Here is a 21379-nt window from a genome sequence, read left to right on the forward strand (position 1 = left end):
AGGGAACATTTCGTGCAAAGATGGGCTTGATAGAGGACAGAAATGGTATGGACCTAACAGAAGCAGAAGATATTAAGAAGAGATGGCAAGAATACACAGAAGAACTGTACAAAAAAGATCTTCATGACCCAGATAATCACGATGGTGTGATCACTGACCTAGAGCCAGACATCCTGGAATGGAAAGTCAAGTGGGCCTTAGAAAGCATCACTACGAACAAAGCTAGTGGAGGTGATGGAATTCCAGTTGAGCTATTTCAAATCCTGAAAGATGATGCTGTGAAAGTGTTGCACTCAATATGCCAACACATTTGGAAAAGTCAGCAGTGGCCACAGGACTGGAAAAAGTCAGTTTTCATTCCAATCCCAAACAAAGGCAATGGCAAAGAATGCTCAAACTACCACACAATTGCAGTCATCTCACACGCTAGTAAAGTAATGCTCAAAATTCTCCAAGCCAGGCTTCAGCAATATGTGAACCGTGAACTTCCTGATGTTCAAGCTGGTTTTAGAAAAGGCAGAGGAACCAGAGATCAAATTGCCAGCATCCGCTGGATCATGGAAAAAGCAAGAGTTCCAGAAAAACATCTATTTCTGCTTTATTGACTATGCCAAAGCCTTTGACTGTGTGGGTCACAATAAACTGTGGAAAATTCTGAAAGAGATGGGAATACCAGACCACCTGATCTGCCTCTTGAGAAATTTGTATTCAGGTCAGGAAGCAACAGTTAGAACTGGACATAGAACAACAGGCTGGTTCCAAATAGGAAAAAGAGTACGTCAAGGCTCTATATAGTCACCCTGCTTATTTAACTTCTATGCAGAGTACATCATGAGAAACGCTGGACTGGAAGAAACACAAGCTGGAATCAAGATTGCCGGGAGAAATATCAATAACCTCAGATATGCAGATGACACCACCTTTATGGCAGAAAGTGAAGAGGAACTAAAAAGCCTCTTGATGAAAGTGAAAGTGGAGAGTTAAACAGTTGGCTTAAAGCTCAACATTCAGAAAACGAAGATCATGGCATCTGGTCCCATCACTTCCTGGGAAATAGATGGGGGAAACAGTGGAAACAGTGTCAGACTTTATTTTTTTGGGCTCCAAAATCACTACAGATGGTGACTGCAGCCATGAAATTAAAAGATGCTTACTCCTTGGAAGGAAAGTTATGACCAACCTAGATAGCATTTTCAAAAGCAGAGACATTACTTTGCTGACAAAGGTTCGTCTAGTCAAGGCTATGGTTTTTCCAGTGGTCATGTATGGATGTGAGAGTTGGACTGTGAAGAAGGCTGAGCGCTGAAGAATTGATGCTTTTGAACTGTGGTGTTGGAGAAGACTCTTGAGAGTCCCTTGGACTGCAAGGAGATTCACCAGTCCATTCTGAAGGAGATCAGCCCTGGGATTTCTTTGGAAGGAATGATGCTAAAGCTGAAACTCCAGTACTTTGGCCACCTCATGCAAAGAGTTGACTCATTGAAAAAGACTGAGATGCTGGGAGGGATTGGGGGCAGGAGGAGAAGGGGACGACAGAGGATGAGATGGCTGAATGGCATCACTGGCTCAATGGACGTGAGTCTGAGTGAACTCCGGGAGTTGGTGATGGACAGGGAGGCCTGGCGTGCTGCGATTCATGGGGTCGCAAAGAGTCGGACACGACTGAGCGACTGAACTGAGGGGAAGAGAAGTAACATCAGTTATCTTTCATCTAGTACCTATTGCGTCCAAAGTAGTTCTGGGTTGTGTGTGTGTGGGTTGTGTGTGTGTGTGTGTGTGTGTGTATTCACTTAACTGTCAGGGAAAGTTGTGAAGTAAATAGAATGATCTCTACTTTGCAGCTGAAGAAACTGCAGCTCCGAGAGGGTGTGTGACTTGCTCAAGGTCACACAGCAGGAGTTGGCTCCGGATCTCTCTGCCTGTGTGCAGGGTATGTTCCATTGGCCCCTCCAGTTCTGCTCTTCGCTCTTCTTCACCCTTCTCCACACGCCAGGAGTGATAAGACAACATCAGTGGGCTCCCTTATCCTTTGACCTCTGTTTTGGTTTGGCCGGTGAGGAGCTGGATGTGTGGGAGATGGCAAGAGAGGAGTGTGAAACCAGGGCACTTCTTCCCCAGCCTCCTCCCCCACTGTGGGGCTGCTGCAGGCTGGCAGTTCCTCCCAGGTCCGCTCTGCCCAGCTCTGTGTGTCTCTGGCTTCCAGGAGCAGCTCCCTTCTGTGCCTCCTCACACCCTAAAGTGTTACATTCTCATTTGTGGCTTCTCTACATCCTGCCCACACTGCTGTAAGCAGAAAGCTTATTAAACCTTCTTCAAAGCTTCCTGAATTGGTTGTGCTGTGTGTTTCCTGTTGGGACCCTCCGAGGACAGTTCATAGCCTATACCACAGATTCGGTTTCCAGGTTTAGTCTCATCAATCCTTCAGAACCCTAACTAGGACTTACTCTGAAGAACACGGGGCAGCATAGTGGCTGGTATCCTTCGTTCCGGCAGGAGCAGGAGAACAGAGCCTGGTGCTATGGAGCTGTCCCTCCTGGGGTGGTTATCAGCAGACTCTCCACTGTCTGGGGTGGCAGGACACTTTGCTCAGGGCTTCCTTTTGGAACTCATCCTGGGCTAGATACCCAATCCTGGTAGACACTACATGCCGCAAACCCCACTCCAGATGTAACTCATCAAGAGTGGGTTTGAGGATACCTGATTTATGATGCAAGTAACATGTCCACCGAACCTGAGGCTTCATTTGGGATTCTGTGGGAACTTTGAGTTCTCCTTGTCTCTTTCATGGCTGGGAGAATTGCCAGGCAGTGAGAGCCACAGAAGTCCAGGGTTGCTCGGGTTTTTATCTTCTGGCAGATAAGTGTCTTCAAATGATATGCAGATTAATAATAAATAACCCAGCCTGGATTGTTTCTTTGCAAATCTCTCTGATCCACCAGTGACAAGTGCCAGTTACAGGAATTCGAGTGGTCACTGGAATTGAGTCTCCAGGAGCCTAGGTTGGGTAGTGGGGTGGAGGAGAGGACATTTCAACTGAGTCCTGGTGGGGACCCAGGGCTGCCCTCCCTTAGGGCGGCAGGGACTTAAGGTGACTCTTTGCTACCCCCTCCCCTCTCTGACGCCTCTGATCGTGAAGCGTTCTCACTATCACTCTTCCAGGCCAAGTCTGTGTCCCTGCATCGGCCTCAACTAGTCTCCCTGCTTCCTCCAAGCAACAGATTGTGGGGCCAATATGTGCTTCCTATTAAAAAACATAGATCTACGTATGGCTGAGGCCATTGCTGCTTCCCACTCCGGTATTCTTGGGCTTCCCTTGTGGCTCAGCTGGTGAAGAATCCACCTGCAATGCGGGAGACCTGGGTTTGATCCCTGGGTTGGGAAAATCCCCTGGAGAAGGGAAAGGCTACCCACTCCAGTATTCTGGCCTAGAGAATTCCACAGACTGTATAGTCTCTGGGGTCGCAAAGAGTCAGAAATGACTGAGCAACTTTCACTTTCACTTGAACCTATCACAACATTGTTGCTTTTTTTCCACAACATTGTTAATTGACTATATTCCAACAAATGATAAAAAGTTAAAAAAGCTTTCTTGTCCTTTCCACCCATCCTTCTCAGAGACCACTGATCAATTTTCCAAAGCTCTGACCACATCACCCCTTTGCTCCTCCACTGCCATCAGTAAACTCCTGATTCAGCTCATCTGTTCTATCAGAGCTCTCTCTTTGCTCTAGCTTGGATATTCCGCATTTGGGCCCCGTGATTCTTGAGTATTTGTTGTTATTGCTCAGAATGCGGACCAATAAACCATTTATTTCTTTTTTTTTGGCTGCACAACTTGTAGGATCTTAGTTCTCCCACCAGGGATCGAACCTGTGCCCCTGCAGTGGAATCTCAGTCCTAACCACTAGACCACCAGGGAAGTCCCTTTCACTATAGCTTCAATTTGCAGTTTCCCGGTTACTGGTGAGGACTGAGTACTTTTATATTCTCATTGACCATTCATATGTCTTCCTTCGTAGAAGTATTTAGTCAAGTCTTCTGCCATTAAAAAAACAAGCAAACAAATAAACCTTGAGGTTGTTAGCCTTTTAATTATAGATTTGCAGAAATATAATATATGCACATGTGGGTATATGCATCCCCTGCCACTATATATGTATATACATATACATACTCCGGATATAAGACATTTGTCAGATAGATGTATTTTGAAGATTTCTCCCAATCTTGGCTTACCTATTCATTTTTTAATAGTGTCTTTTGATGAATAATGTCTTCATTTTGATGAAATCCAGTCTATCAATTTTTTAATAATGGTTAGTAACTTCTGTGTTCTTTGTAAGATATCTTCGTCAACCCCAGATCATAAATACATTCTATATTTTTTTCTAGAACTGTGCTATTTCTCTATCTTCAACTTCACCAATTCTTTCTTCTGTATTTTCATTCCACTGCTGCCGTCTATGGGGTTGCACAGAGTCGAACATGACTGAAGCGACTTAGCAGCGGCAGCAGCAGCAGCTGAACCCATCCAGTGAATTTTTGTTTTGGTTGCTGTATTTTTTAGTTCAATAATTTCAGATTGGTTCTTTTATATACTTCTCTAGTTGCTGAGATTTTTATTATGTTTCAAGAGAGTTTGTGATTGCTTGTTGAAGCATTTTTATGATGACTGCTTTAAAATCTTTGTTAGAAAAGTTCAACATCTAAAGTCTTAGTGCTGGCATCTATTGATTATGTTTTCTCATTCAGGTTCCTAGTTTTTGGCATGATGAGTGATTTTCTATTGAAAGCTGGGCACTTTGCATATTACGTTAGAAAACTCTGATCTTATTTAAATCTTCTATTTCAGCTGCCAGTCACCTTATTGAGTTTAGCATGCAGGTTCTGGCTTAATTTCATGGGCTGTCATTCCAAAGATGATTTAATTTTCAGAGTGCTTGGGTGCTATTCTGGTCTGCTTCATTTGTGTGCTACCTGAGACCAAGCTGAAAACCTACATAATATTGCATATTATAATTCAGTTCTCAAATATTTGCCATATTGATTCTATTCAGTCTGACATGTGGATCACTCAGGGATTTGCTTTGGACTTCATACACAGGTTTAAAAATCCCTTTCATCAATTTCTTCTCTTGCAAAACTTCCTCTGGATGGATGAGTGACATCTTCTTACTGCTGGGTGGTGGTGTCAAAGTCCAAGACAGGTTAAAACATGACAGCTTTCTTCTTCAGAGTGAATAAGTGAGAAGAGTGAGTGAGACTGAGGGAGAGAAAGAATCAGCAAAATGGAAGTTAACAGTATTTTGTAAATTAATCTTTGAAGTGAAACCCCATCACTTCTGCCCTATTCTATTTGTTAGGAGCAAGTCACTAAATCAGGTCACACACAACCAAAGGTGATTACATAGGGCATCACGTAAGGGTATGGGGATCACTGGGAGTCATTGTAGAAGCAGCCTACCACAGTCTTCTTTAATTTTTCTCATCACTATTTTGTAGTTTTCAGAGATGTTAAAGAAGAAAAAAGCTACCTTTACATTTATTCATATATTGTCTTCGATTTGTTGTTATGCCCATTTAGTGAATTTGAAATTTTAGATACTGCAGTTTTGCATTCTAAAATTTTCTTTGGTTCTTTTCCTGGGTTTTTATTTCTAAGATTTCCCATGTGTTCATGCACTATGGTCATTTTTTCTTTTAATTCCTTGAACATATTTTTAATAGATGCTTTTAAGTCCTTGTCTGCTAATTGGACTTCTGAGTCTCCTGGGGGTCTGTTTCTGTTGACTGCTCTTTTCCTTTACTATGGGTCATGTTTCCTGTTCACAGTAAACATGTCTACTGTACATTGAACACTGGGAATAAAATAAGTTATAGAGACTCTGACTTTTGCCGTTATTTTCTGAAGTTGATTTTTGATCTTTCAGGCAGTTATATTACTGGTTGATTTCCTTGAACTTGTGGAAACTTGATTTTATCCAGTGCTAGAATGGGTCTGTGAAAAGACACTCTGATTTTTATATGGTAACTAGGGATCAAATTTCATTTTTAAAATATATACACACTTTTTATTTTTAAAATTTAATTACTTTTTGGCAACCCTGTGTCTTTGTTGCTGTGTGTGGGTTTTCTCTGGTTGCAGCAAGCACAGGCTACTTTACTTGCAGTCCACAGACTTATGGTGGTTGCCCTTCTTGTTGCGGTACACAGGCTGTATGGCACACGGGCGTCAGTAGTCGTGGCACATGGGCTTAGCTGCCCAGTGGCATTCAGAATCTTCTCAAACCAGAGACTGAACCCATGTACCCATCTGGCAGGCAGATCCCTGCCCACTGGACCACCAGGGAAGTCCAAACTTCATTCTTTTACATGTGGATTATCCAGCTATTGCAGCACCATTTTTAAAAAAGATTATTCTTTCCCCATTAAATGGTCTAGGCACACTTGTCAAAAATCAATTGACTGTAGATATGTGGGTTAATTTCTGGACTCTCAGTTCTTTTCCATCAATCTAAATATTTATCCTTACAGTAATGCCACACTATCTTGATTAGTGTGCTTTGTATTAAGTTTTGAAATTGGGAAGGTGAGAGTCCTTCAACACTGTTCTTCAAGATTCTTTTGGCTATTCTGGGCCTCTTATAATTCTATGTGAATTTTAAGATTAATTTGTTGATTTTGGGGGGCTGAAACTCCAATACTTTGGCCACCTGATGTGAAGAACCAACTCATTGGGAAAGACTGATGCTGGGAAAGATTGAAGGCAGGAGGAGAAGGGGACAACAGAGGATGAGACGATTGGATGGCATCACCAATGGGGATGATGGCCATGAGTTTGAGTAGGCTCCAGGAGTTGGTGATGGACAGGGAAGCCTGGCATGCTGCAGTCCATGGGGTCGCAGACAGTCAGACACGACTGAGGAACTGAACTGAACTGTTGATTTTGACAAAGAAGCTAGCTGAGAGTCTGATAGGGAATATGCTGAATATGTAGAACAATTTGAGAAGTATTGCCATCCTAACAATCTTGTCTTCTGATCATGAACATGGATGACTTTACATTTTAAAGGTTTTCTTTAATTTCCTTCACTAATATTTTGTACTTTAAGATTATGTTTTACCCTTCTTTGTTAAATTTTTAAAATTCTTTTTGATGCTATTATAAATGGAATTGTTTTCTTAATTGCATTTTCAGATTGTTTTCAAATATGTTATATGCCGTATTATCTCTTTCCTCTCCTTTTGAGACTCTAATTATATGTGAAGTGAAAGTCAAAGTCTCTCAGCTGTGTCCGACTCTTGTGACACTGCGGACTATACAGTCCGTGGAATTCTCCAGGCCAGAATACTGGAGTGGGTAGCTGTTCCCTCCTCCGTGGGATCTTCCCAACCCAGGGATTGAACCCAGGTCTCCCGCATTGCAGGCGGATTCTTTACTAGTTGAGCCACCAGGGAAGCCCAATTATATATAGACTGTTTTATATTATTCCATAGATAACTGATATTTTTTCCCTATAGTCTTTTTTCTCTACTTTAATTTTGATCATTTTATTGATCTGTCTTCGTATTAACTGATTCTTTCTTTTACAGTATCCAATCTACCATTAAGCCCATTCAATGAGTTGATTTCAGACATTGTATTTTCCAGTTCTAGAATTTTCATTTGTTTATAATTATGTTTACAATAGTTTGGTTAACTTTTTCTCCTTATAGTTCAAATTTTCTTAAATTTTCATAAATTTCAAGTTTTCTTGTTTCTCTGCATGTCTCATGATTTCATATTGTATTCCAAATACTGTTTATAAGAGGACAAAAGCTAATGCAGTGTGTGTGTGAGTGTGTTAGTCAGTCAGTCATGTCCGACTCTTTGCAAGCCCATTGGACTGTAGCCTACCAGGCTCCTCTGCTCATGAAATTCTCCAGGCAAGAATACTGGAGTGGGTTGCCATTCCCTTCTCCAGGGCATCTTGCTGACCAAGGGATTGAATCTGGGTCTCTTGCAATTCAGGCAAATTCTTTACCATCTGAGTCACCAGGGAAGCCCCTAATATAGTATACTACTTGTTTATTTCCCCAAAAGTAAAACCCTTTCCTCTAACCATTAGAGGAAAGGATCATTCAGATTCCTCCTAGAGTAGGGTTGGAGATGAGTTGTCACTTTTTTTTTGGAGTGATGTCACTTTAATTAGATTGATTTCACCTGTGATTAATCCAAATGCCAATCTTCCCAGGTGCTGCTTTTTGATCTTGCTAGAATTTGAGCTGTAAATGTGTTGGTTGCACTTCTGTACGTTTGTGATTCATCTTTTTATAAAATTTATTTATTTATGGCTGCACTGGGTCTTCATTGCTGTGAGTGGGCTCTCTCTTGTTGCAGCAAGTGGGGGCTACCTTCCACTTGCAGTGCCTGGGCTTCTCACTGCGGTGGCTTCTCTTGTTGTGGAGCACTGGCTCTAGGGCACTTGGGCTCAGTAGTTCCAGCTCGTGGGCTCTAGAGTGTGGGCTCAGTAGTTGGGGCACACAGAAGCTTAGTTGCTCCATGGAGTGTGGGATCTTAGTTCCTGGACCAGGGATTGAATCTGCATCCCCTGCATTAGCAGGCATATTCTTAAGGGATTCATCTTTACAGTCAACTCTGACAGTCCCAGAATGTAATCACCCCTAGAATGTGCACGACTACATTATTTATGTCTGTCAGCATAAAAACTAAATCTCCTCAGCATTAAACCCAGAGGAAATATAACTCCTCTTTTCTAGGATTCCAAGCAAGAGTCATTCGTTGGCTTCAACTGGGCCATGTGCCTAATATAGACCATTTTTGAGAATATAGTAAGGACAAAAAGCAAAATGCATAAACTACGTGAACAATTTGCTACCATTTGTTTCAAAAAGGTAAAGAAAACGTGTGTATATATGTGTAGACAGAATCTCTAGAATACTGAAAACATTGGTGGCCTCGAGGGAGGGAAATAGGATGCTTGGGGAAGATTTTTCATTATATATCCAGTTTGAATTTTAAGCCACATAAATTACCTATTCAAAAAAATTAAATGAAAAATTGAAATGCAGTTGCCAAAATACTCAGTGGTTTCCTTTGTGGCTGTCAGGGTTAAAAAGCACAGACCAAATAAGTTATGAGTCCCATTTGCCAGATGAAGGGAGGGGGCAAGGGCAGCAAGTAACTTCATGTTTCATCATCAAAAGCAAAGAACTTCACAGCCATTCTGTCCCCCAACCTTCTCAGTCCTATTCTTACCAGCCTAGTTGATCAAAAAGATAACTCTGCTTGATCATATTAGAATGCTTAAAGAACGGGGGTCTTGGAGCTGTCTCCTTGCTTTCACCGACTCATAACATTGCTGTCCTACTTTCTCAAAAAACCGATTAAGGCACAAAGTTTGCTAAATATACAAAGAAGCAGGGTTGCTGGTCCCAGAGCTGTTTATGGATACCTGATGTAAAGGAAGCTTTCTGATATCCTGTAAAGACATCAAGGCAATTCTTCCCAACAAATACAACTAAGTGTTCTCTATCAGACATTTTTTACCTTTAGGTAAATATAATCTTGTGGGATTGGCTTTCCCTTCATTCTGTCGACACAACCCAGAGCTCAGGAATAAAAGATATCTTTGAATGAAAGAGCATGTACCTACATTAAGCCTTGATTAGTATTCTGCTGTCCTCTCTGATTTTTCAATTGGCCTCTGCTTTCCCATAAATATGTATGCGCTTAAAACCATTTGGGACTTTAAGAATTCAGAGAAGTTTGTGTGTTTAGAGAAAATAAAACAACCTAACCCAGGGCTACAGCACAGGATCTTGCTGGAAGGCCTCCAGTTTGCTTCTCCATTGTGATGGATTAATGATTAGTTTAAGAAAACGTGCTTGGCTAACACAAGGAATAAGCAGGACCCTGACTGAATGCCAGATCCCCTATTTCCAATTCTGAGACTAGCACACAATGTGCTTTCCCTTCTGAGAACTGCACAGCGGTAAAGAATCCGCCTGCCAGTGCGGGAGATGCAGATTCGGGCTGGAGCCCGAGGGGAAGGAAATGGCAACCCACTCCAGGATTCTTGCCTGGAGAATTCCACGGACAGAGGAGCCTGGGAGGCTATAGTCCACGGGGTTGAGAAGAGCTGGACTCAACTGAGCACTGCTCACTGCTTCAGTTTGTTATATTCAAGCCTTCAGTTGACATTTATGGCTTAAAATGCTCTAAGACTAACAATGAACAATCTGAAAAGAAAATTACAGAAACAATTCCATTTAAAATAGCATCTAATAGATAATCAACAAGAACCTACTGTATAGCGCAGGGAGCTCTACCCAATACTCTGTGATAACATATATGGGAAAGAATCTGAAAAATAATATAACTGAATCACTTCATGTACACCTGAAACGAATATAACATTGCAAATCAACTATATTCCAGTTTAAAATAAAAATATTTTTAAACAGCATCTAAAAAAATACTTAGGAATTAACTTAATCAAGGAGGTGGAAGACTTGTACCATGAAAACTATAAAACATATCTGAAAGAATATTAAAGACATTAATAAGTGGAAACAAATCTCATGTTCAGGGACTAGAAGACTTATTAAGACATCAATACTACCCTAAGCAATTTACAGATTTAATGCTATCTCTATTAAAATCTCAATTTTTCTGCAGGAATAGAAAAGCCCATCCTAAAATTCATAGAATCTCTAATATTTATTTGGCTGTGCCAGACCTTAGTTGCACCAAGTGGGATCTCCGATCTTCACTATGGCATAAAGGATCTTTAGCTGTGGCATGTGGCATCTAGTTCCCTGACTGGGGATCAAACTCGGTCCCCTGCATTGGGAGTTCGGCGACTTAGCCACTGGATCACCAGGGAAATCCCCTGGAGGAACTTTACATTTGTGCATCGAAAGATACTATCAACAGAATAAAAAGGCAATCTACAGGATGGGAGAGAATATTTTCAAATTACATATCTGAATCAGCATCCCGAATATATAAACTCCTAAAACTCAGTAACAAAAACACCCTCAATTAAAAATGAACAAAAGACTTGAATAGACATATATCCATATAATAGTCAAGACATACAAATGGCCAGTAAGCACATGAAAAGATGCAACATCACTAATAATTATGGAAATGCAAACAAAAAGTACAGTGAGATACCTCACTTCTATTTGCCGGCTATCAAAAAACTCCAGAAAACATCAAATGTTGGTGAAGACATGGAGAAATTAGAACCCTTCTGCACTACTGGTGGGAGTGTAATTGAAAGCAGGGTCTCAAGGAGGTATCTGTATAACCATATGGATAGCAGCATTATTCACAACAGCCAAAACATGGAAGCAACCCAAGAGTCTATTGACAAATGGATGGATAAACAAGATGTGGTACATACACACAATGGAAAACTCTTCAGCCTCAAAAAAGAAATTCTGATATATGCTATGTATGTTAAGTGACATAATTCTGACACAAAAAGACAAATACTGTGTGATTGCACCTATAACGAGGTGCTTAGAGTAGTCAACATCATAGACCTAGAAAGTAGAATAGTGGTTGCCAGGCGCTAGGGGGACGAGGGAAGAGGAAGTTATTGTTTCATGGGTATAGTTTCAGTTTTCTAAGATGAAAAGAGTTCTGGAGATGGATGGTCGCACCACAATGTGAATGCACTTAATACCACTGAACTCTACACTGAAAAATGGTTAAGATGAGGAATTTCTTGGTTTCCTGGTCCAGTGGTTAGGACTCTGCTTTTGCTGCCGAGGATGCAGGTTTGATCCCTAGTTGGGGATATCTGAAGTTTTCATTATATTCTCAACATTTAATTTTCTAGGGATCATACCTTCCCTTCTTCATGTGAATTTTTTCTTTTAAAAAAATGTTTCTAAGCATTTCAATCAGAAGTACTAATATACCACTGATAGTCCCTTAATGCTAATTTTTAAGGTAAAGGCATTTTACCAAACTTAAAAAATAGGTTGCAACCTCATTATTGAAAAGTATGATACAAAAGAAAATAGAACAAATAGGATGGAGCAATCCTTTATTTTTAGACACTCTCACAAAGGGGTTTTTAGTACGTAGAGTTTCCAGCGGAGAAGAGAGAACGTGAGAATCAGCCTCCAGCCACTGGCAGCTGCTCCGCTCAGGACCGAGGTTCCTCCTGGCCTGAGTGGTGAGGTGGGGGTGTGTACTTCCCTTCCTTGATTAGCTTTTCCCGCTGTCTCCTGATGGCATGCAGACGTTTCATCTGTCAGAGGAGGAAAATATTTAAACTCGGAGGGAGATATGCACCAGAAAGTGAGCACTGGAGAAGCTGAATACAAAACTGGTTTCATTTTTAAACTATGGAAGCTTTTCACCCTGGAGGGCCTCTGAGATAAATCCCATCTTTAAAGAATCAATTTCTGCTGTATGTATAGTAATACCTCCTTGAAAACGGATAACTAGTATGTTCCTATTATATAGAGGAATATAAGCATTTACAAAAATAATAGAGATACAGCAGCTTTAAGAGGTATACTTGTGCATACTAAAATCTTTAAAAATATGAAAAGCTGACATCACCTCACAGCATATGCTGGTGACTGCTCACTAGGTCAGAGAAGGCAATGGCGCCCCATGCTAGTACTCTTGCCTGGAAAATCCCATGGACAGAGGAGCCTGGTGGGCTGCAGTCCATGGGGTCGCTAAGAGTCAGACACGACTGAGCGACTTCACTTTCACTTCTCACTTTCATGCCTTGGAGAAGGAAATGGCAACCCACTCCAGTGTTCTTGCCTGGAGAATCCCAGGGACGGGGGAGCCTGGTGGGCTGCCGTCTATGGGGTGGCACAGAGTCGGACACGACTGAAGCGACTTAGCAGCAGCAGCTCACTAGGTATGAATGAAGCAGAAACAGGCCAATGAGGTCTCTGGGCCACACTGAAAGGCCTGCTATGTGCTCGGCTCAGCCAGTAGTCGCTCAGACAGGCAGGGCCTTGACTGCTGCCTTTTCCCCTCAGCAGGACGTTCCCTACGGATGAAAATCAAGCTATCCAACACTGTGCGAGAGCCGCAATTAACGGATTCTGTGACATGGAAAACAGACTTACCAATCCTGAATGCACTGTTCCTTGGCTCAAAACCCAGTGGCTTTCATCTTACTGAGAGGAAAAGCTGAATCCTTCCCTAGAAGGAAATTACAAGACCCTTCTCTCTGACGTTATGTCTTTATACCTTCCTCCAGCTCTCTCTGCTCCAGCTCAGAGATCCTTCCATTCGCTGCTTCCTCCTCCCTCAAGTGCACGTGGTTCACTATCTCCAAGTCTCTGCTCTCATGTTTTCTATCCTTGAGCTCTTTCAGGAGCACTCCACTGAAGCACAGAGCAACCATACCAGTGCTTCGCATCCTTCTGTTTATTTTCCCCACTGCACGTACCAACACCCGACACGCTATTTCTTCCCTTGTTCGTACATTTTCTGTATCCCACCCCCAACCCTTGCCCCACCAATGAGTTCCATTAGGGCAGGGACTTTTCGCTGTTTTGCTTACTGCTATATTCCCAGTACCTGGAATAGTTCCTGACATAATAGGTGATCTAAAACATACTTTTTGAGTGAATGACTAGGTTTTCACAAAGGCATGAAGTGGCAGTATATTCAATTAAACATCCCATTAACTTTAAAGAATGAGGATGCAACTTCAGTAGAAAAAAACTTTAGGTATTCCCAATACTAAACATTAACCATTTAAAAAACTGTATTCTTAACATTTCTCTAGTAAAGCATTTCCCAACATAAAACTAGTTATGGTTGAGGCATCATACAGCCGTATGTCAAATCTCTCTCCCAGCTAGAACCAATCATGACTTGGTGTTCTGAATACAAGCACAGGGTCTAGAATCAGCACTGCCAGGTTCAAATGCTATTTCCACCTCTTACTGGGCTATGTGACCTTAGGTAATGGATTTAGTATTTCCTTGCTTCAATGTTTTAATCCTACAGTGGGGAAAATAATTCTAAAGTATCTCATAGGAGATTATTGCAAGAAATATATGTACTATTACATTCTAAGAACTTAGAAAAGTGCTTGATTCTAATTCTTTGATTCACTAACATCTTCACTTAGATGACCTCTAAAATGGTAACATCTCTCTTCAGAAATTGACCTTAGAGCAAAACTGTATTTCCAGATAAGGAAACCAAGATTAGATGGGAAAGACTTTGTTGAAGTCACAAAACTAGTGGTGGTAAAACCAGCATCAAAATCCAGCTCTCCCAACTCCCAATCTAATATTCTTTCCACCTCATCACACTGTCTCTTCTTGGTGTAAATTTTCCATAATAAATCAAGTGTTAATCTGAGCAAGGAATAAGTGGGGCCTGCAGAAGAGAAGTTATGACATGCTGCGAACTAACTAGCTGGTTGGCGGCCAGCTACCACCCACCCCTTGTCTACTACAGTATCACTCGATGATCAATATTCTTCCAGAGAACATGACAAAATTAATACCTGACAACCCTTTATTCCTTCCAAATTTGGCTTTACTTCACCCAAATGCCAATAGCAGATTATAAAAGACAAGCTATTTTAAAATGGATACAGATAACTTTAGAGATGCATTTAACTGAAAATCTAAATTGTATTCCTGAACCTCAAGGAGTTGACAGTAATAAAAATAATTCTATGTTATATGTGGAGCACAGAAATAGGCAAAATGACAGCCCACAGCTAACGATTTCTTCTCTAAAGGAGAATAGGACCCTATGTGTTACGCAATTCATTCAAGTCTTGAGGAGGTAAACACTATGCTGCTGCTGCTGCTGCTGCTAAGTCGCTTCAGTCATGTCCGACTCTGTGCGACCCCATAGACGGCGGCCCACCAGGCTCCCCCGTCCCTGGCTCCTCCATCCATGGGATTTTCCAGGCAAGAGTTCTGGAGTGGGGTGCCATTGCCTTCTCTGAAACACTATGCTACTAATGCTTTTTCCCTGTATTTTTGGTCAGGATCACCTAAAACAATCTCATTAATACCTCCATCTTCCCCAGAATAGAAATCTAGAGGTTGTTTTATCAGGTTCAGTGTAATAGAGCTGCAGGATTTTAATCTCTTCCCCAGTGAGGGTTCAATGAATTTGAAATATATTTGCCCAAACATTTTCAAGGACAAACACCCAAGGCTAGTTGATACTCTTTTACTTTACAGCCTACACAAAAATGGAAATCTACATATGCAATTTCCAACCCGATGGCTGCAGCAGGGCACAATGCTAAGGAAAATATTGGGTTTGCCAAAAAGTTTGATGGAAAACCCTAATGAACTTTTTGGCCAACCCAATATATGAGAATATGAGGAAGAACACTGAACAAGTTAATACAGTTAACTTCCTTGACATGGTACCTAAGTAGAGAAGGTAGTTCACACAAAAGTTTTGCCAATTCACATCGGGCAAGCCAATGCCCAATGATCAGTTAAAAGTATTTAAAAGTAGCTCTGGAGAAACAAGGAAGTAATTCCATCCCCATCTTCATCACTTCCTCACCGTTTTCTGTCGAAGCAGACACTCTCTGAAATCCTCAAATTCTATTTTGCACTCCTTCTCTGCTCGGATACTGCCGATTCCATGTGCACACTCTATCCATTCCTTCTCAAAAGCATGGCATCGGGATGGGATCTTGTGAGGCTGCTCAGCACTCTGGATTGTCATCCAGCGATCTAGGTCAACACCCAGCCTTTTCTGCACATCAAAGAAAGGCATGGCTGAAGTGGAAGGGGAAAAAAAAGGAATGCCATAAAATTGCAGTCAAAAGAGAAATTTCTGAGAAAAATGAGATAATTATGACAAACAACCCTCTAGAAAGATATTTTGTACTAGTCTCCCAATTTCTTTTCCCCAAACCTTTTCATTACACAAGTTCTTCCAGTTCATGGTAGATAAGCAATTTTCGTGCTTTCACAAAACTCAAACTCGAGGAAAACGGAACTTGAACCAAAAAACAATGCATTAAAAATCCTCTATATTGATAAGGTCATTTTAACCAAAAGTTGAAAAGTGTGTTTTATTGGGAGTGTAGAGTTTAAGCCACTGGACCACTAAAAAGTCCCTGTATTGAATATCTTGACTCAGTAATCCCAATGCTTTGAGACAGATCTGAAGAAAAAACTGAAATAAAAAAACACAAGCATAAAAACATTTCTTTACACTTTTCAAACCATATCAACTTAGATGACACTTCTAAGAAGCCATCTTGAAGCAGGAATGTCATCCTGTGTTAGCATCGTAGACCTTTCATAGTACCCTGCACGCCCCTGTAATGTACTATTCATATGCATATCTCCCTTTTGAACAACCTTGAGGATAGGGACCAGTCAGGTAGGAGCTCAATAACTGTTGGGGGGAAAAAAAAAGAAATTCAAACAACTTAAAAGGGCAACAATAGAGAAAGTCCAAGTGTTTGTCTCTCAGTCATGTCCCCACTCTTTTCTACCCCATGGCCTGTAGCCCACCGGGCTCCTCTGTCTATGGAATTCTTCAGGCAAGAATACTGGAGTGGGTTGCCATGACCTTCCAGGGGATGTTCAGGCAAGAATACTGGAGTGGGTTGCCATGACCTTCCAGGGGATGTTCCCAATCTAGGGATCGAACCTGGGTCTCCTGCATTTCAGGCAGATTCTTTACCGTTTGAGCCACCAGTGAAGTAACAGAAATGAATAATTAAATCCAGTACCTATTTGGTAGACAATGGTGGGGGGCGGATAATACACATGAAATATACATTTTAATGCTTAATGAAAAAAAGGGGGGTTTACAATAATGCTAAAAAAAAAAAGCTTCAAAAGAAGACTGGAAGGAAGCACAAAAAAAGGTCAGCAGTTACTTTTATGAGTGGCAGACTTACAGGTGAGTGTAATTTTAAAGTTTCCCACCCATTCTTTCAGTCATTTACTGAGTAATGTTCCAGTCACTGGGATGGGGGCGGGGGGGAGGTGGGCAGCAGCTGCAACCTAAGCACTAGCACAGGACACACAGAGGGAACTGGGAATCAACGCACGAGCGCAAGAGCTAAGGAGGAAGCACCTATTCTGTCCGGAAAACTACGGATCAAGTGCAGGTCTGTGACAGAGTATTCCAGCAGGGCACACACTGCACGAGTTACAGCCGGTGTGCTAGGTTATGTCTGGGGTACACTGAGCACCCAGACGCGGCTGGAGCGCAGAGTACACGTCGGGAAGAACGAAACGAGCTTTAGAGGTTGGCAGGGCCTAAATCCCGCATGGCCACGCAGCAAGCTGGGAAAGGAACGTGGACTTCAGGTTAAGAAACAGAAGGCCAAGTATGAGTCTGTCAGAAAGTTAAGTCAACCTGGAAAAAGAGCCGAGAGAGGTGCGGTCTATAGACTTCAGTGACAAGCTGTGTGGACCGAGGAGCCTGGGAAAGCAGAAAATATGGCCAGGGAGAAAGGTCATCCACCCAGCAAGCCAAGAGGAAATCTGTTAAAGGGCTCTCGGAAGGACGCGCTTTAGGGTCTATCGCCCAGCGGACACACACAGCCCCTACCGTCCGGCCGCTGTGTCCTTTTCTCCTCGCTGGCCGCCTCTCCTAGACAATCCTCAGGCGACTAGGAGGCCTGCCGTAAAGGAAGCCCGCTGCGCGACTCTTGCAGCGCGACGCCGGGAACCGACCTGCCTTCCGCCGTCGCGCCCCGGAACCATAGAGACCAAGCCCATCTGTCTGCGCCTGCGCGGCCGTCTGAGTTGCCCTCAAGAGACTGCGGACGAGCGGACCTTGCCCAGATAACCGCGTGAGAGGCATCCCGGGGTTTAGTGATTTCCTGCTGCTTCCTCCTTCAGTGCCTGGGACTCTCACCACAGCTATGATTGGTGAGGGACTTGACCAAGGAAACCCTCTTCATCCCCTTCCAGTGGCAGTTAAGCTCATGGAGTGTGGACACACCCAGGGTGGGTTCCAGTTCTTGCTCCGCCACTTCTGCGTCACCTGGCAAAATTTCTTAACTTCGCTGTTTCTGTTTCATCTAAGATAATAATACAGTGTATAGGGTTGCTTGCGGGATTAAATGAGTTCTATTAAAGCACTGGGTTTCCCAGATTGCCCTAGTGGTAAAGAACCCGCCTGCCAATGCAGGAGATGTAAGAGAAGAGGGTTCGATCCCTGGGTCAGGAAGATCCTCTATGGCAACCCACTCCAATAGTCTTGCCTGGAGAATTACATGGACAGAGGAGCCTGGCTAGTTACAGCCCGTAGTCTCAAGAGTCGGACAGGATTTAGCGAGTAAACCACCACCAAACCACTGAGGCGTTTCCTAGCACATGGAGGGCACTCTAAGACAATCGCAGTTCTTTGTGTCTCAGTTTTTAAAGTTTACGGATTCTGGAGAGTCGTCAGAGACCATGCCCCTCTGTTTCCGAACCTCCAGAGGTTCCCCTTGATTACAGCAAGAGCCCCAGAGTGGTGGTGGGGTTGGAGCTGGGACGGCTGCGCGGGGTGGAATGGGTACCATAAAGTGTATGTGATATGATACGTTGGGGAAGTGGAAAGAAAATAGAATATTTCTAATTTTTGTGTTTTTTAATTTCTTGTTTGTGTGTTAATGTTTATAAAGGGCATAATACTACATTAGTTGTACATATTAAAAAACTTGTAAATAAATATTTATTGGGGGGTTGAGCTGAAAACTTCTTTTTTTTTCTTCACTGGAGACAGAAGGTTTTGTTGATGCAGATGGGGGTTGAGGGGCCCCAGGAGCCCGATGGGGGTGGGACCGAGTCAGTCAGCAGGTGCATGAGGCCCAGGGACATGGAGGTAGGTTAGGGCACATTCATCTTACTAGGATTCAGTGGCTTCTTCCCTGTGGAAGAGAGAGCATCTTGAGGGCGGAGCAATTTGAAGAGCAGTGAGGGAGAGGTTAGGGTCTGCGGAGCCCTCCGGAGAGAAGGCACCAGGACAGGCAGCAATATCTGTGTGGAAAACTAGGTCAACTGGTGAGTAGGGGGAAATGCGGAAGCTTCTTGGAGGAGGGGTCCAACTGTGACCTGGGTGAGCTCTCAAGAATACTTGGTGTTTCCAAGCAGAATGGGGCAGGGCCCAAAGCCCCTTTCCCTGTGGGTCCCCGTTAAGGAGAAAAAGACATTTGGGGACCCCATAAGCAAGGGGGTCCCAGAATTAGTCCTTAAGGCACAGCTGAGGGCAGACGAGGCACCAAGACACAAAGGCGCAACCGGTAGGGGGTCAGGGGCAGCCTCCAAGCTGAGTGCTAGGTCACAGGAGGATGCAGGACTGCCCATGCTTGATCGGCATGGGGTTGAGTACTGCCGGACAGCCTCGGTAAACACTTCCTTGATGCCTCCTGCTGCAGGGCCAAGCACAGCTTGGATCTGCTGGGCCACCACCTGGCCCAGCTCCTTCAGGCACCTTTAGGGTGTCAGGTCCTTCTTGGTGCCCACCAAGAGGATGGGCACCTCAGGGCGATGGTAGCACACCTCTGAATGCCACTTGTGCTGCACATTCTCATAGGAAGGCGGATGACAGTGGAGAAGCAGATGACAAACATGTTGGTCTGAGGGCAGGAGAGTGTGCGGAGGTGATCATACTCCTCCTGGCCTGCTGTTCCTACAGGTTCGGGTTCACTGGGCACCCGTCAACTGCACTCTGGGCGCTATAGTTGTTGAATACTGGGGATGTAATCCTTGGGGAAGGCGTTGCTTGTGTAGCATGTTTTGACCACAGCCCCTTTGCTCACCACCACATACCTGATGCTCTGCGTGGTGGGTGCAGGTGCTGCGGTGGAGGCTATGACTCTTTCCCTTTCTGAGCCCTCCTGGATCAGTGACCTGATGCCCTCCCCAAGGCAGGGAAGATGGGGGTGGCGGCAGTGGCTCTGTTCTGCAGATTTCTTTTCCTTTTAAGCAATGAGCTCTCAAAACTGTTTAGAGAAGTCCGGTGTTCCAACCTTCCCAGCCTTATTGTCCAAAACTCTGCCTAATGCCCCGACCGAGAGCTTGCTCTTCTGTGTATTCCAGGAATATCCTGCGATCCAATCTCTCTCTCCCTTTTTTTCTTCTTTCCTTTGGAAGGATACCGATTCCTCCCTCCCCCACTTCCATTTCTGCATGCCAAATTCCTGCTCTGCTTCAGGACTTTTGCATAGGTTTCTCTAAAATGCATTAACTATCAACCAAGCCCTGGTTTCATCCACTCTGAGGAGAATGCCTGAGGTCCCACCATGTACTGCTTTTGTTCCAGCATTCCAATTCTCCTTTTCTTCCCCCCTCATCAGATATGTACCCCACCTCAGATAAGTTGCAGTTCGGCTAGAATTTCCTGGGCACCTAATGCATGTCCAGCACAATACTGGAGGATTATGGAATTGGTAACTCATGGCCCTTGCCTACAAAATACTAGAGGTGGCAAGGTGGTGATCACCACCACCCCTTTCACTTCTCCCATTTAATGTTGGTGATAGCATCTTTCCAGCCATTCAGGTAGTAAACTCTGAAGCTGTATTTTGCCATTTCCTCCTGCTTCATCCAATATTTAATCACTGGCCAAATGCTTTCAAATATTCCTTCAATAGATTTTCAAATTTATTTTTTCCTTTCTGTTTCCTGGCTCCTCACTTTAGTCTGTTTTGCACTGATTAATCTTTCTAAAATATTAATTTCATTGAATCACTCCTCAGATACCAGGTGGGGTAGATTAGTACAAAGATGGCAATTTAAAAGCCTCCAAGGCCAGAGCTAGCTCACTGTAAGGAAATGAAAACAAAAGCATTATGATAAATGGGAACTGATCCTTGGCCTCAGTTTGAGGGAGAGGAATGGTGGGGAACACGCAACCTGAAGAGCATATGTCCCGTCTAAAGGGGGCAGCAGCTCCTCAGCTCCACTCTTGCTGTCAAGAATCAGGGCTCCAAATTGTCAACTCTTCAAATTTTTCACGAGAAGCCAGAAATCTTTTGTTATTGCTTAAATGTGAAAGGCTGGCTCACACGCTAGTAAATACTCAAAATTCTCCAAGCCAGGCTTCAGCAGTACGTGAACCATGAACTTCCAGATGTTCAAGCTGGTTTTAGAAAAGGCAGAGGAACCAGAGATCAAATTGCCAACATCCACTGAATCATGGAAAAAGCAAGAAAGTTCCAGAAAAACATCTACTTCTGCCTTATTGACTATGCCAAAGCCTTTGACTGTGTGGATCACAATAAACTGGAAAATTCTGAAAGAGATGGGAATACCAGACCACTTGACCTGCCTCTTGAGAAACCTGTATGTAGGTCAGGAAGCAACAGTTAGAACTGGACATGGAACAACAGACTGGTTCCAAATAGGAAAAGGAGTATGTCAAGCCTGTATACTG

General features: G+C 43.2%; 1 protein-coding gene and 1 pseudogene across 2 annotated transcripts in view; both read right to left on the reverse strand.

Annotated features, from left to right (window-relative positions):
- Positions 1-12048: 12048 nt before the first annotated feature.
- NDUFS5 (NADH dehydrogenase (ubiquinone) Fe-S protein 5, 15kDa (NADH-coenzyme Q reductase)) lies at positions 12049-17731 on the reverse strand. Its single transcript, XM_010862760.1, has 3 exons — positions 17564-17731; positions 15548-15765; positions 12049-12272 (listed from the first exon to the last, which is right to left on the reverse strand). The coding sequence occupies exons 2-3, from the start codon at positions 15761-15763 to the stop codon at positions 12168-12170; spliced, it is 321 nt and encodes a 106-aa protein (XP_010861062.1). The 5' UTR covers positions 15764-15765; positions 17564-17731; the 3' UTR covers positions 12049-12167.
- A 75-nt stretch (positions 17732-17806) lies between these two features.
- The window catches only part of LOC105004993, a 5368-nt pseudogene continuing 1795 nt past the window's right edge, over positions 17807-21379 (reverse strand). The window contains exon 2 of the transcript XR_827274.1: positions 17807-19922. The product of XR_827274.1 is annotated as a rho-related GTP-binding protein RhoG-like (transcript). The remainder of the gene's footprint in view (positions 19923-21379) is intronic.

Source organism: Bison bison, unplaced genomic scaffold, assembly GCF_000754665.1.
Source record: "Bison bison bison isolate TAMUID 2011002044 unplaced genomic scaffold, Bison_UMD1.0 scf7180017864484, whole genome shotgun sequence".
NCBI classification, from domain to species: Eukaryota; Metazoa; Chordata; class Mammalia; order Artiodactyla; family Bovidae; genus Bison; species Bison bison.

Coding starts and splice junctions, on each gene's coding strand:
- NDUFS5 (XM_010862760.1), bottom strand. CDS start 15,763: ATGCCTTTCTTTGATGTGCAGAAAAGGCTGGGTGTTGACCTAGATCGC. Junction 12,273..15,547: donor GTCTGCTTCGACAGAAAACG/GTGAGGAAGTGA, acceptor CTCCTCTGACAG/ATGAAACGTCTGCATGCCAT.